The following is a 16,082-nucleotide window of genomic DNA, read 5'->3' on the forward strand; positions in this document are numbered from 1 at the left end:
AGACTCTGGCTTGGGACTCTGGAGCCAGGAAGTTTCCTGGAGGAGGTGACTCTCAAGCAGGGCCTTACAGAATGTCTGGGATTTAGGTAGAGGGCTTGGGACATTCCAGGCCGAAGGCCAGAGCAAGATGTCCATGGTGTACTATATAGGGAGACTGAGTGATAAGGCCGGTGAGCACCAGGCTGTGGTCCTTGAACTTGGCCCTTTGGACTTTGGAGCTTTTGGAAAATTTTAATTAAAGGAAAATCAGTGCAGTAGAGACATTTAAGCTAGACTGGAAGAGAAATCCCAGAGGCACATTGTTTGTTGGCGTTGTTCAGTCGGTCAGTCGTATCCAACTCTTTGCAACCCCATGGGCTGCAGCACCAGGCTTCCCTGTCCTCCACTATCTTCTGGAGTTTGCCCAAGTTCATGTCCATTGAGTTAGTTATGCTGTCTAACCATCTGGTCCTCTGCCACCCTCTTCTCCTTTTGCCTTCAATCTTTCCCAGCATCAGGGTCTTTTCTAATGAATTGGCTCTTTGCACCAGGTGGCCAAAATATTGGAGCTTCAGCATCAGTCAGTCCTTCCAATGAATATTCAGGGTTGATTTCCTTCAGGATCAACTGGTTTGCTCTCCTTGCAGTTCCAGGGACTCTCAAGAGTCTCATTATCCCCTGGGGCACGTTGTCCCCTGGGATTTCTAATGAATTCTTTGTGCTCCCACTGCGGCCAGGCCTTAGGCTGTGGCTCGTGACAGGCCTGCCTGTGGGGAGAGAGAGGCCACTCCCTCGGGCTCCAGGGTCAGCGGACCTAAGAGGATGCAGGCAGCTTCTGCATCCCCGTGTCTAGCTCTAGCCTCACAGGGTCACTTTCGCTTCATGGCATTTTTGGGGTCCCCTGAACATTAAGGGTCCGGTAGCTTAGTAGAAGCGCATGTTGTTAGTACAGTCTTGTGCTGCTTCTTCCTGTGATCTTACCAGTCAACATTCCACTGCCTTTGACTACCAAAATACAAGATTAAAATATAGATATACTTCTCTACTTCATATAGATATATAGAAGAGAAAATCCATGACTTGTTCTAGGGGTCTTGGGGATGGGGTTACTGAGAAGATGCCTTTGCACCCTTGCACAGGCTGGCCCACGAACAGAGTAACAGGGATGTGGAGGGGTGATTGGCTGGGGACCTGAGGTCCCAGGGCCATCACTTTCCTCCCAGTTGGCATCTCCCATGGCCCAGACTACCCCCCGACCCTGGATGTGTGTCTCTCTCCTTAGCAGCCCTGCTTTAGTGGGGGTGCGGAATCCTCCTGAACTCCCTGTCTCCCTCCTCTCCGCCATGGAACCATCTGTTACATCATCAAGTCTGTAACTTGGAGTGTCTGTGCATCTGCCCATCTCCTTTCTTCTTTCTTGCTCCATTACAGCTCCCATGTCCTCTCCAGGTGCCTCACCCTCCCGGCACCTCCACTGTTCACCGACCTGGAAGCTCTCTGCACCCCATCACTGAGGGGCCTTTATGGAGGTCTCACTATGTAGGCATGAGTGCTTAAATCACTGGCCATCAGTGATTCACTCAACCTCCAGCTCTTCTCCCTTCCCCAGATGTTGAGGTCCGGGGGTGGATCTTAAAATTCCAACCTTCTAACCATGTCTCTCTGGTGACCCACACCCATCATCTTAGCATCCCAAAAGAGGCTTTTACTCCTTCGATTGGAAGGGTCTTGGAAACTCTTGTGTCAGGATCTGGGACTAAGACCAAATAGTATAACAAAAGATGTTCCTATCACCCCTTTCATTCAGGAAATCGTAAGAGTCTTAGCTCTGTTCCAGGAACTGGGGGTGAAGGCCAGATATACACGCCTTATTATGTTGCAGTATCACAATGTACACAATCCATACCATACACCATGCACACACAGAGTCCTTGGAGAGTCCCGCCGCCTGTCTGGCTCGGCAGATCCACGGGGCTGTATCTGGGAGAGCTCGCGCTCCCTGCTTGACTCTGTCCTCAGCTCTCACCCCACTTGCTGTGTCCTCCTGGACGTCTTGATGAGGATTCTTTCACAGCGTGGAGTCGGGTATCTTCCACTGCCTGCACCCAAGCCGAACCGCCTCCACCTGGCTTGTCTTCGTGCCCGGCAGTGCGCAGATGACTTGATCGGATTGTCACTTTGTACATTGAGGCCCACAAGGGCAGAGCTCCCCTGTGTCACCCGGACAGGCTCAGACTGTGCAGGAGAACCCAGAATCCTCTGGGCACCTCGGGAGCTGGGCTCAGAGCACCCCTGGATTCTGAGTGTCCCCCAGCGTCCCAAGGAGGCCTTGCACAAGATGCTGCGACTTCATTCAGGTGTCCATCCAGGTGGTGCAGGGAGGGTCTGGGACTTGAGGAGGCGTCTGCTCCTGGGCTGGGTGCTGTTCCCTCGAGTGATCTAGCCTCAGCTCTGGCTGCCTGAGTTCACCAAGGCCTGGCATGTGGCCTCCACCTGCTTCCTTTGCTTGGGGAGCAGTGGGGTTGGCCTCCCTCTTCCCAGCATTTTGTGCAGACCGGGGAATTTGTAGCCCTATAAGCTGTTGACAAATGTGTTTCTAAGGAAAAGGTTTGGACACACTTGGCGAAAGGCAAATCCCATTAGCCATTGTCTAACGCTGGCTGTTGAGAACACCGTGTTCTCTGCAGGGAGGCTCGGAGCGCATTCTCTCCTGGGTTAGGGGCCTTCGCTGGCTTTGTTGTCTCCCCTCCCCTTCCCGCTTTGGGGCCAGTGGACAGGGCCCAAGGAAGCCCTGGAGGCACTGCCGTGAGGCCCTCACTCTCCCAGCACCTGTTTTTCTTCTGTTTCTCTCCTGCCCTCTTGTTCCTTACCCTCATCCTCTAGCTTTCCTCTCCTTTTCCCTTTTCCCCACCTTCCTCATCCACTCCCTGCCCTTCTCCTCTCTCTCTCCCTTCTGAGCCCCTTTTTGAAAAATGGATGTGAGGCAGTGTCTATTTTCTATAGAAATGAAACACTCAGCCGTAGTGGTTTTCTTTTTTATTATTTATTTAATTTTTGGCCGTCCTGGGTCTCCGTTGCCTCGCAGGCTTTTCTCTAGTTGCGGCGAGCGGGGGCTCCTCTTCGTTGCAGCGAGCAGGCTTCTCCTTGCAGTGGAGTCTCTTGTTGCGGAGCATGGGCTCTAGGGTGCTCGGGCTCCAGTAGTTGCAGCACGAAGTCTCAGGAGTTGCAGCGTGTGGGCTCTAGAGCACAGGCTCAATAGTTGTGGTGCACAGGCTTAGTTGATCTGTGGCATGTGGGATCTTTCTTGGTCAGGGATTGAACCCATGTCTCCTGCATCGGCAGGCAGATTCTTTACTACTGAGCCACCAGGGAAGTCCTCATTGTGGTTTTCAATGAACCGAGGATAAGGGGCTGACACTGCTGTATTTGTAGGCAAGTCTCAGGATTTAAAGGGCTGGTGCAGGCTGTCTGGAGCTGCCCCCCTGGGCCTGGGGAGGGTGGCTGGGGGCTGCCTCGGGGCCTCCAGAGCAGCTTCAGTGCTCTCCTCTGCTCATCTTGTTTCATTTTGAGAACATAAAAAAAGAAAAACCAGGGAAGGACAAAGAATAATATAACAAACACCCCTGGGGCACCACCCAGAATTGACACCTTTGCTTCCAATATTTAGTATAGAAATGAATGGGAGCTTTAAACAGACACCAAGCTGGGTTCCCTCCACTCCTCCTCGGAGCCCCTTCCTTCTCCCCGGGGTGCTGGGGGTGCCCAGCAGTGACCCTACCACCCATTCAGTGTGAGTCTTCTTCAAATGCTTGCTCTGTGGCTGTGAATCCATGAGTAATGTAAGGTCGTGCTGGCTGTGTTTGTAGAAGTGTACTTAAGTGCTGACATGCTGTAATAGCGTTCTGCAGCTTGCTTTTCTCACTAAACATTATGTCTTTGAGATTTATCCCTGTTGATATTTACATCTGGTTCATTTCAGTGCCATGAAGTGCTTTGTTGTACTACAGCCTGTTTATCTGTTTATCAGTTCCACTGTTGGTGGATATTTGGTTGTTTCTGGTTTTTCTATAAGAATGCTGCCATTTTAAATGTCTTCTTCGGGACTTCCCTGGCAGTCCAGTGGTTAAGACTCTGCACTTTCCCTGTAGAGGGCATGGGTTTGATCCCTAGTTGGGGAACTAAGATCTTGCCTGCCTTGTGGTGGCGCCAAAAAAAAGGTCTTTGTGCCTCCTGGCATGGCCACATGGGCCTTCTGGCCAAATTCAAGTGAGCCTAATCCCTTTGACCTCCCTTGGGTTTTTCTGAGCTTCACCTCCCAAACTAGCTGCCTTCTTCCTTTCCTTATTAGCTCTCCCAGTAGGGGAAGATTTCGGGGAGCAGGAGAGAGAAGAGGGATGTGATGAATGGAATGGGTGGTGGATGTGGCCAAAGCATGGTCTGTATTTGTCATCCCACCCCTACTGCCCCTCAGTTCTTATTTGATTTTTATTTAACTTGAATGAATTTATCATAAGACAGTTTAAGAAAAATGTATATCTATCTCACCCGCATTCCTGCCTTCCTCACACAACTGTTTTCACTTTTCTGGGTCCCTTTTGGTCTCTGTCTACAAGCATATTTCTGCACAGTTGTAATTGTACACATAGCACTGTGTATTCTGTATTTTCGATTTAACCACATATTACAAACATTTTCCATCCTGCTACAGTCTTCATGATGACCGTGTATTTCCATGATCATGTACCTTTTGTCCTGCCACGTGCCCTAACCTGCTCTATCCTGTCCTGGGGCCTGCCTTTCCTTGCCTTTCTCTTCCCCAGTCCCAGCAATCTTTGTGCTCACACGGTCATCTAGCAGCAGAGAAACAGCCCTGCCCGGCTCCTCTCCCACCCGCCGACGGTGCTGCCCCCAGACCCACCACCTCCTTCGAAACTCCCTTTCTTTGGCGATAGAAAAGCAGCCAAACGCAACCTGGGACAGTCTCAGTACGTGCGACTTTGAGATTGTTTTACATAGTCACAAATCGGCTTCTCCAAGAGGAAACAGCATGGAGCCAGCTCCTTAGGCCTTTTCTTTCTTCTCTAGGTTTTCAGGGAGATGGTGAAAGGGATTCAGAGGCTCTGGCATGGTCTACCCGAGCTCCCCAGGGAGGCGCCTGGGGCCGAGGCCCTCTCTAGGAGTGTAGAGTATGTGTTCTACGCCCAGAGGTTGAACTTGGGGTGGTGCACGTAAGAGAGCACCGTCTGTAGACGTGGCAGCATCACGCCGGCCCTGGAGCCCGCCCTGTGGTGTTGATCTCCCTCTGTCTTCTGTTTCTTGAGCAAACTCCCTCCAGCCACCGTGGAGGTTCCCGTGTATATCACTAAAGCAAGTCTTCTCCTTTTACTTTTTTAACTTATTTTTATTTTTTGGCCGCACCGCACGGCTTGCAGAATCTTAGTTCCTCAACCAGGGACTGAACTGGGCCCTGACAGCGAAAGTGTGGAATCATAACCACTGGACCACCAGGGAAGTCCTCGGCACTGGTCTTCTATCCCTTCTCAAGAGCCAAATGATCAACCTAGGGATGACTAATAATAATAATAATGGACTTAGTTATAATGAGAGCTGATATATATAGAGTGCTTTGTGCCAGATATATCTGCTCAAAAGCATTTTCTGCTTGGCATCTTTTTACTCCTTCCTACACCCAAGTAAGATCGGAAACTCTCACTACCCCCATTTGATGGTGTGTAAATGAGGCTCTGAGCAAGTAAATGACTTGCCTGCATCTTCCTTGGAAGCCTCACTGTAGTCTCCCCGCCCCCGCCCCCACCCCCACCCCCCCGCACTGTCCTAGCTGGGAAACAAGTTCAAGAGAAGCAGAGACGAACTGTTCCCTTTTCATTCCCTTCAGAGAAGCCTCTTGCTGGTGTGGAAGTTATTTTGTACAAAGGCATCAATTAGAAATTTTCCATTTCCTTTAAGTTTCCCATTAGAGGCTCTGCCCTATTTTCTCCTTGGAAGTCTCTGCTTCGGGGAACCTGCTTCAAGGGACGGGGGAACAGGGAAGGCATGAGGGTCTGAATGCGGAAGCGGGTGAATGGGAGAGAAAGGGGAGAGGTGATCATATCTCAGCCTCCTTCCCCCACAGCCTCAGAGAAAAGGAAAGTGGGTGGTACAGAAGGTATGGATGCAGGAACGTGCCCTGCCCTGCCCAGCTCCTCCTTGGGGATGACTGCCCTCCAACCCATGGTGCTGTGAGAGTCCCCGCCAGCAGACTGGCCTGGTAGAAAGAGCAGCAGTTTGCCAACAAGCAGATCAGGCTTTCTGTCCCAACTTGGCCCCTTACTGGGCAGATGACCTTGGGTAGGCAACTTGACCATTGGCAGAAGGAGGATAATCTTACATCCCAGGGTGAGGTCCCCACACTGGGTGGAGCACTGAGCTGATGCCACGAGATTGAGCTTCCTTCTGGCTGGTTCATCCCCAGAGAGGTGTACACGCTTAGGGCTCTGGGGCCAAACTAACCCAAGATCCGGTCAGTGATGGGAAAGCAACTGGTGCTTGTCAATTCTTTTTCCCAGTCCATGTGCTCGAAGTGGGCTTCTCTGGATTGAAATCTGTGGTCACTATACCGAGTCGCTTTCTGTTTGTGCTCCACAGTCAACCTAACCTTGTCATCTTGGGCTTAAAGCACCAAATACAAGGGGCCTTTACTTTTGCATAGCTGTTGGGGAGGGGTGGGGAGGGTCCAGGGGAACTGTCCCTCCATGGAATCGGCTGAGGAACCCCCAGTAGTCACCTGGGGGCTCGAGTCCCTGCCTTGCTGTCCTGGTGCCTCCCCCCACCAGCAAGGACTGGAGACAGGCCTTAGCCATGGCAACAAAGAAGCCCATTAGTCACCTGGAGAAACCAAAGCCCCAAACCAGAAAGCAAGCCTCTCTGCCTTTGGATTTTACTTTCCCTCCCTTCTCCATCCTCTGTGCATGCCTGCCCGCCCGCCACAGACCAACCCAGCATCCCATGTCTGGGCTACAAACAAGCCTGCTGCTGTGTCTAATCATAGCAGTGGGCAGGAACCTGGTTTAACCCAACACTAGAAATTGCCCAATTTCAGAAACTGATTAAACAACTTTGCCAAAGCATTTTTGAGATGGGGCATGGCACTGGGAGGCGTTCATCTGCAGCCAGCTGGCCCTTCGTGTCATGGGCCCCAGCCCCAGGCCCCTACAGGCTGCTGACTCAAGCCCAGCCCCATCTGGGATAGGGAGACCCCTGATGTGAACCGCAGGTCTCTGGGAGATGCCGAGCAGATATGAGATGAGGCTGAAGATGCCCCGTGTCTCTTGTGCTCTGGGCGCATCCTAAAAGCCCCCAAAAGCGCCTGCTCTGGCCATGTGCATTTGTATGTGATGTGTGTGGTGGGAAAGGCAGTCCCTAGAGGGTGCTTCTCTCTGGATCTGCTCCCCAACATGCCAAGCCTCTCCTTCTCATAGGTGTGAACATAATGCACTCGTTTTTCCTTTTGAAGGCAGGTCCACCCCTGCATGCCTGCTGCCCCGGCCACCGCACAGGTTACAAAACACCATGGCTGTGTTTCTGGTACCTCAGCATCCCTCCCCCCTCCCACCCCCCACAGAGAAGAAAAATGTCAGTGAAGCAAACTACTGACTCAAAGCTGTAGAATCTATAAATATTAAATTGCTCTGGCTTTCCCTGGCCCATCTAGCTCCAGTCAGCTCCAGTGGGGAGGTGGCTGGTTACTGCAAGGAGGGGAGGGACCAGTGTGGAGACAACTGTCCTCAGAGGTCAAGGCTGAGGCTGCCTCCATGGGTTGAGGTCCCTGGCTGGAGGAGAAGCAGCAGAGAGTGGGGTGCAAGGAGCAGGGAGCTGGAAAACCCACATGCCCCTGTAACCCAGAAGGGGTCACCTCTGATTCTTCCATTTGAGGCTTTATGGTTGGAGGGAGACTGTGGTTTGTGGGGAGCTGGGTGTTGCATCTCTGACCCCAGCCCAGGACTCTCATGTGAGGGCAGCAGCACTGCCAGTATGTTCCCTCCAGGGACTGTTCCCCCAGAGTGGTCACTGGAACTGCCCCAGGCAGCGGGGCTGGAGATGGTGGCTAGCTGTCCTTTCCCATCTGCTGCCCCAGGCTCCTCCTACCACAGGCCCCCTGTGCTCCCCCGGGGGGGCCCTCCTGCTATGATCTGTGCTGGTCTATACACCCTTGCGTGTGCACTGCAAGGGAGTATGCGTTTATACCACCTGCTGAGGTTGAGACTTCCTGCAGGCGGGGGAGCAGCTCCTGTTTCTTGGGGACCTCATGTTGTTGCTCAGTTGTGTCCGACTCTTTGCGACCCCATGGGCTGCAGCACACCAGGCTTCCCTGTCCTTCACTATCTCCCGGAGTTTGTTCAAGCTCATGTCCATTGAGTTGATGATGTCATCCAACCTCTCTTGGCTTTCTCATTTTTCTTCTATGTACTGAGACCCAGGGCTGAAGTTCTTAAATACACAGCCTCGTTGATCCTCCCATAGTGGGGTAAGGTGGGAACTGCAGTGTGTTCACCACATGGCAGCGGAGGGTCTGAGGTCCAGAAGGAGGACGTGACTTGCTCGGGCTTCTGTGGAGAAGTCCCCTGCAGACCCAGAGGGGTTCCACGGCTCTTCCGAGGTGGAGCCCGGATTCCACTCGAGGACTAAACCGTGTCCGGGGGTGCTGTCCCATGGACTGTGGGGCCAAAGCCAAGCTCGCTCGCTCGCTCTCTTGCAGGCATCCCCACGCTCATCGTGCTGGACCCGCAGGGGGAGGTGATCACGCGGCAGGGACGGGTGGAGGTGCTGAATGACGAGGACTGCAGGGGCTTCCCGTGGCACCCCAAGCCCGTGCTGGAGCTCTCCGACTCCAACGCCGTGCAGCTCAACGAGGGCCCCTGCCTCGTCCTGTTTGTAGGTAGGAAGCTCAGCTGAGGGCCCCAGGTGGAACAAGATGGGCAGAGCTCACTAGGGGGCCAGGGGGGTCTGTCCCTGCAGCTTCTTTCAGTCACCAGCAGCGCAGAGCCTGGGCCTTTGTCTCTGGCTGCCGTGCTTCTGACCCCGGTGATTTATTCATGCTTCTCCCCTGTGGCGGCTGTGCAGGGAGCTGCTGCTCTGCTTTCCTTCTAGCTGCTCCCGGCCACCAGCTGGGAAGAAGAGGTCAGGCCGGGAGGAAGCCCTCGGCCCGCTGATGAACAGACCCATTGTTGGAGGCGGGGCTGCTGCACAGAAGCTGCGGGGGGATGAGGGGATGGGGTGAGGCTGGGCCCCCTCAGGCCAGGGTTCACCCCCAGCTGCTGCTGCTTCTTTCCTGTGCTCTGAGGAGCTGCCCCAGGGTGGCATCTCTGGGGCTGAGAACCCCTCTGTCTCCCTGCCTCTCCCTCTCGTGCTCAGTGTGTGACCAGTCTGCCCTGCAGGAAGACACAGGAATACCTGCGGCAGGCTCCCAGCAGGCCCGTAGGGTGACCCCTGGTTCCTTCTGCAAAAGGAGTAACTGCTGGCCAAGGGCCATCTCACCCTCTGCCTTAGGTCTCATTGCTCGGTTCCACTTAAGTCTGGGTACCAGGATCATGGCCGAGCTGCTGCCACCTGTAGTGAAGGGGCTGGAGAATGTGTGTAGCATCCAACCCCCATTCTCTGGAAGTCTGGTTTGGGGTCCCCCAGGTGGGGAGCCCATATGTGGACTGGAGGGAATCCTGGCTTGCAGGCTGGCCTTGTACTTGGAGGACAGTGGCCCTGGGAAGGGATGGCCTTAGGGACCCATTCCCCTTGGGGCTTTACTGCCTGCTGCAGGCTCACATGCCCCCAGCCTGGATCCTGGGAAGCTTTTATGAAGGAGGGACAATTGGGAACATCACTGGCCATCTGTAGATGTGGAAACAGGGTCCCAGGGAGGCAAAGCAAGTTTCCAGCATCACCAAGCTAATCAGAGGTGAATCTAGAGTGTATGTGGCTGAGCCTGCACACTGGGCCTCCTGGGAGGACTTCTGGGTGAAGGTCCTCTGCAGGCACCTGTCCCCCCTCCCCTGCTTTGCACTGGGTCTCGGTTCCGGGGTTCAGCAGGGGTGAGGTGCTCCCATGCTGCTACTTCACTGGAAGCAAGAGATGCCCAAAGGGGGTTCTGGGAGCCTGGCTGGGGGTTCCCTACAGTCAGCCTGTCCCCTCCCAGGCAAGTCCCACTGCCAGCTATGAAGTTGGCATGCCAGTGCCCTGGTGCTTCCCAGCTGCCACCAAAGCTGATGATCAGACCGCAGTCCTGACCCACCACCATTAGGAAGTCAGGGATCCAAGGACAGAGCATCTTATTCTATGATGGAGAGAAGAGCACCAGGGCCTCAGGTTCTGGCTTAGGAGAGGCTCAGCTTCCAAGGTGGGTTTGTGAGGAGTTCAGTGAACAGGATTTCATTTGCCTGGGCATTAGTGCTAGATGGTGAAGTGAGTTCTTCCTGGGGGCATGATGCAGAACAGCCTGCCTGCGAGAACAGTGAGGAAACTGGCCTGTGCCTGGGGACACACCCTCTTGCATCCAGGAGGCGAGGTCAGTGTCCCAGGGCAGGCTTTGCTTCCATTCAGGGCCTCCCAGATGGGCATGTGGGGCCTGGACCTGGGCACCACTCCATCTGATTGACAAGCCAGTGCTGCTTTGTGTCTTTCTCTCCCTTGTCACAGATTCTGAGGATGACGGCGAGTCGGAGGCGGCCAAGCAGCTGATCCAGCCAATAGCTGAGAAGATCATTGCCAAGTACAAAGCCAAAGAGGAGGAGGCGCCGCTCCTGTTCTTTGTGGCGGGGGAGGTGAGTGCTGCCGGGGCCCCCCGGGCTGGCTCCACTGGCAGACCTTTAGAACACGAGCGATGTAGCCCTTGGGGATGTCTGAAGGGGCCTGGGCTTCTGGGGTAATGGTGCTTCTACAAGAGCCCACAGACAAATGGAGCACGAAAAGGTGTCATCAGTCAAGGAAAACCAGTTCCGGCCCTTGCTGCCTCCTTCTTCCCATCTCTTACCCAGCAGTCCCCGGGCAGCAGGGGGCCCTCCTAGAACAGAAGCTCCCTCTTGCACCCACCCCGGCTGCTAGGGAGCCACAAAGATAGTGGACAGCACTTACTCCTTCAGGGCTGGGTCCCAGCCAGGCTCTTGATGCTTTACAAAGAGACTGTTTGGTTAGTCTTCGGACACCCCTCCGCCCAAGGGACCTTTTCCCATCACCGAACGCTGATGGGGATCGGACTATCACTCCGACCTGCAGTTACCCCGCCAGCCCAGGGAGAATGCTGACGTTCCTAGCATTCCTGCCTCTTCCACCCCAGGCCTGTCCCTAGAAGGCCTCCAGCTGGTAGGGGAGTGGCTCCCAAGGTAGGGGAGCCTGGGTCCTGCAGACGCGGAATCTCTGAGATCACGTAGGTTGCGCAGCCACGCCCCCTCGGTTCCCCACCCCGGAGCCACCCTCCACGCATGCGCAGCTGCCTCTCCCCACCCAGGCACTGGCCTCAGTCGGTTATTGACAGACACACATTTTGAAGCCAGTGCTTCCCTCCCCGACCCCGCTCCACCCGCCCTCCTTGCTCCCATCTGTACCTCTAGTCGGTCCGAGCCCTGTGCTCATTTCACGCTGTGTTTGGATCCCAGGGGCGGCCAGACACCCTGAACCACCCATTCATCACCTCAATAGCCGCCCCTGCCCCGTGGGCCCCTGGAAGACAGCTGGAGTCACCCTGCCTAGCCGTGGGGTGGAAGGGACAAAGCCGGTTCACAGGGCCCTGCCTTGGGCTACACAGCCCACTCCACACAAAGCACAAATGGAAGCCGCACTGAATGTATTAAACTCTAACCCCTTCGACCAGAACAGCGGCTTGGAGAGAAAAGATGGGCTCAGGAGAGGGAAAGGGCTGAGCGGGGGTGGAGGCGGGTCTGCAAGGCTCCAGTGGCCGCCCTAGAAACAAGGCCAAAAAGGAGCGCTGGCAGGTTTCCTATAGGCCCGGCCAGGCCAGGTGCCGCACCTGCACCACCCACGTGCTCGTCGCCTACCCATCCTTAGGGGTTCACAGATGAGGAAAGTGAGGCTAGGAGAGGGTAAGGCTGCTGCGAGGCTGGCCTGGCAGGGCTGTGTGCCCAGGCTGGCTCACTCTCCCAGAGCCCCATGTGAGCCATTATTGAATCCCTTTTATAGGATTTATGAGACCTGGCCTCTGAGAGGTTTCTTGCCAAAGCCTCACATTAAGTAGGTGGCAGAGAGAGGAGTGAATGTGAGATCAGGAGTGACTCTGGAAACAAGCTCTCACTCCCTCTGTCCACCGGGTCCCGTACAGGGCCGGGCCAGCCTGGACCAGGATGTTAGGCAGAGGCCCAGGGGTATAGGGGCATCCACTACTCCAACTCCACACCCCCCACCTAACCTTCTCTGCTCTGAACCCGGGCTCCTGGCCTTGGCAACTCTCTTGGCCAGTTCTCTAACCTCAGAAGCAAGACAATGGGAAAGGAAGTGGGCACAGGGCGCTGGAACCGTCAGGCACCACCTGGGTGCCTCTGAGCCCAGGACTCCAGCCCTTCACAGTCAGCCTGTGGCTGGGGCCTTTGTCTTGATCCCATCCTCACCCACAGACAGAAGTTGTCCTTTCCCGAGCCTCAAAAGACATTAAAATTCATCTCCCCATGTTTGCTCAGAAGGAAGGGAGGCAGCAGGCACTGAGCTTGGCTTTCTAATGGGAGTTGGATGCATGGGATTTGTCCAGGTCTCTCCCCTCTGTTTATCATGAAGATTGTTTATTAACCCAAATGGAGGGCCTGAATTGGGTGAACATTGCCAGAGATGCTGAATCACCCGGCATTGCTTGGAAGTGCGTGCTGTTTGTTGGGTGGAGGAAAAAAAGACGATCACTTATCTTTCCTAAGAAATTGCCCTTTTAGAAAGAAACGTTTTTTGTCTCAGAAACTGCTTGCCAGCCTTTAAGGCCCAGAATACTCTGAGCTCTTTTTCTGCAGGTCTTCTCATTCAGTGGAGAATTTTGCACATTTTATAGTGAAACAACCTGGGGATGGGTATAGAGCGTCCATTTCCTGTTAACAGCAGCATGAAAAGTAACCTCAGATGGCTGTGTGTATGCATGCTCAACCCTATTCAACTCTTTGCATCCTCAGGGACTGTAGCCTGCTAGGCTCCTCTGTCCATGGGATTTTCCAGGCAAGAATACTGGAGTCGTTTGCCATTCCCTTCTCCAGGGGACCTTCCTGACTCAGGGATTGAACCCAGGTCTCCAGCATTGGCAGGCGGATTCTTTAACATGAAGCCACCTGGGGAAGCCCAATCTCAGATGGCTGCCCCCTTACAAATCTTTCTGTCTTTGGATTTCTGTTTGCCTTTATATTTACTAAAGGTATACCTCATACTAGAGAAATTTATCAGGACAGTCACTGGGAACCTACGATTACTACAGTAATGGTGTAAAACCTCAGTAGTACTTCAGAGGCCTGGGCTTCTGAACTGGTTGTGCAACTCCTGCCCACCCCCTACAGCTGTGGGGATGGGGGTCGGGGGTAGGGGGACTGAGCTGTTTTGTTAAAAACATTCCGAAGCTGAAGTCCAGATAGCCCTCTGCCCACAGTGGGGCTGCAGATAATTGAGAGTGGGTTGCAAAAGTAAGTAATCAAAAGACATCCCATTTTTACAAGTTAAAGTTGCTTTCATGCTAATAAAGCAAGATGACTTGCCTGGGGTTTGAGCTGATGGAGAGAGTGAATTTGATTTGATGAATTTGATGAACTAGCTCCCCCTCGCCCTGGTAGGGCAGGGTCCCCTGCTCCCCCTCTCCATGCTCCCCATTCTGAAAGCCCATCTTGCCTGGAGGTCAGGGCTCTCCAGGATGGTGGGGTGGGGTTCCACTCCATGGTGTCTGGGGAGTCCGGGCCCACGGGATTCTCTACTCTCTTTCTTGACAACTCATTGGTTTTCTTCCCCTCTGGTGACTTCCAGGATGACATGACTGACTCCCTGCGAGATTACACCAACCTGCCCGAGGCTGCCCCTTTACTCACCATTCTGGACATGTCAGCCCGGGCCAAGTACGTGATGGACGTGGAGGAGATCACCCCCGCCATTGTGGAGGCCTTTGTGAATGACTTCCTAGCAGAAAAGCTCAAACCAGAGCCCATCTAGTGGGGCCCCAGCTTCCCGGGACCTTATTTAAAACTCATTCTTCTCCTCCCCCTCCCCCCTCTTCCCGTCACCCTTGGACTTTTCCAGAGTGTTCCGAATCACACAACCCAAGTGTCCAACCTCTCTGTGGTGCCTTGTTTTCTGCATTAACTCCTCAGCTAGCACCCTAGGGTGCACATACTCTCCAGCAGCAGAAGAAACCACCGTGTTTGGAGACTCTATTCGGGGATTCGTGGGGCTGGCATAACCGGCCAGAATGAGGGCTGCGGCGCGCTCTTGGTCGCTGGCTCTGGGTGAGGTATTTCGCGCGCCCCCGGGTGTTCTAACGCCGAGTGGGCACAGACCTTGGGTGCGCCGGCTCTGCCGCGGGTGCTAGAGCGCATGCGCAGAGCCCCAGCGGCTCAGAGCCACGCGGGCGCTCAGGTGGAGCCGGGTGGGGGCACGGCCCTGGAGGTCTTGGTGCAGAACTTCTGCCTGCCAAGACAGCCTTTCCTCAGTGACTTGGTCTGTCTTGATCTGAGGAGAAAAACACCAGCTTGTCAGTCGGTATCTTGGGCAAGGGAGGAGCTCCAGCTGTCAAAGGTAACTTGTGTTCTTTTCTGATGAGAAAAAGTAGCTACGGTAATGGTTCACGGAGTAATTGCTTACTTTGATGGAGCACCTCCCATGTGATAAGAAAGAGCTGCTTCTTCCTTCCTTCGAGCTCTTTCTCCCTTGATCTTGACCTTCCCCCAGTTTCTGCCTTCTCAAATGGACAGCCCCTCCCATTTTAGAATGTTGTTAGTAAGTTCTCCCCTCTGGCCATCTTCCCAAGAAGAGGCAGTGACGGACCTGCATTGCCAGAAGAGCACTGTGCCCCCAGCACCCTGTGGCTCTGGGCCTGAGGCCCCTGGAGCCTCTGCCCACCCTTGGTTACCCCTGCGTTCCCTTTTCTTCTCAAAGCAGAACTTTTAAAAAGAGACAAGGAGTTGCCAGAAGCCTAGCTTTTCCCTAAGAACCTGCAGAAAGGGCTGTGCCCTAGGGAGTGCAGGCTGAGGACAGGTCAGCTAAAAATGGGCCCTGTGTTGGCTCTGCTGGGCCCAGCTCAGCTCCTTCTTTGGGCTGAACTAACCACAGAAAGGAAACTAGCAGCTGTGCTCTTAGGATTTGGGGTAGAAGGCTTCCCCGGGTTTCAGCCTATCTCAATCAGGTGTCAGGGCCTTTCGGATCATCTCAGGCCTCACCTCTGGCTCCACTCACAGCCAACCAAGACCGTTTATTTGGAAAACCCAGCCCCTTCCAATTAGCTGTTGACAGCATTGCTTCTTGCTGAGTGGGATTGTTTGTTTGTAGTTCAGATGGACAAGTTGAGTTGGTCATTAGACTATTACTGTTGCCAGCCTGAAATGCAATCACCTAGTAAGAAATAAAACAGGCATCTCTGGACGTTATCAACCATTTGGCCTTTCCTGTCCTTCATAACAAAAATCTTCTGGCTAGTACTGTGCTCCATGGGGTGGGCAGTGAGGGCATGGGTGGCACATACAAGATCCTCTTGACTTTCACCAGGTACTTGGCAGCTGTGCTTCAGGATTTTTGAGAACCAAGCCCTAACATGGTCATCTGTCGAATCCTTCAGAAGCCAGGATGCTCGTTTGGATGAGAGTGCCAGAGGCAGATCCTTGCTGGAGCGCTGGCCGCCATCGCTTGGGGTTTGACTTGCCATGGCAGGGGGTGGAGTCTCAGATGACAGGCATCCTTGTGAACTCATGCTCATTCCCCCTCCACAAGGGAACATGTGCTCAGAGAGCCTGAGAAGGCCAGTTGGAGAAACACAAGGAGTCCCACAGGGGTCCTCCTGTGAAGAATGAGGTTGGAGACCCTCAAACCTGGCTCTGTACAACCCCCTAGGACTAGGGGCTGCTCCAGGAGACCTGCCAGTGTCTCCCTGGGGAGGT

The 16,082-nt window shown here is 54.1% G+C and overlaps 1 protein-coding gene across 1 annotated transcript in view; it reads left to right on the forward strand.

Annotated features, from left to right (window-relative positions):
- Positions 1–15,582, forward strand: part of NXN (nucleoredoxin) — a 163,632-nt gene extending 148,050 nt beyond the window's left edge. Inside the window, exons 6-8 of the mRNA XM_070772804.1 lie at positions 8,735–8,914; positions 10,666–10,790; positions 13,963–15,582. Of these exons, the coding sequence (XP_070628905.1) occupies positions 8,735–8,914; positions 10,666–10,790; positions 13,963–14,145 (488 nt within the window). The 3' untranslated portion in view covers positions 14,146–15,582. The remainder of the gene's footprint in view (positions 1–8,734; positions 8,915–10,665; positions 10,791–13,962) is intronic.
- The last annotated feature ends 500 nt before the right edge of the window (positions 15,583–16,082 follow it).

Source organism: Bos indicus, chromosome 19, assembly GCF_029378745.1.
Source record: "Bos indicus isolate NIAB-ARS_2022 breed Sahiwal x Tharparkar chromosome 19, NIAB-ARS_B.indTharparkar_mat_pri_1.0, whole genome shotgun sequence".
In the NCBI taxonomy this organism is placed as follows: Eukaryota; Metazoa; Chordata; class Mammalia; order Artiodactyla; family Bovidae; genus Bos; species Bos indicus.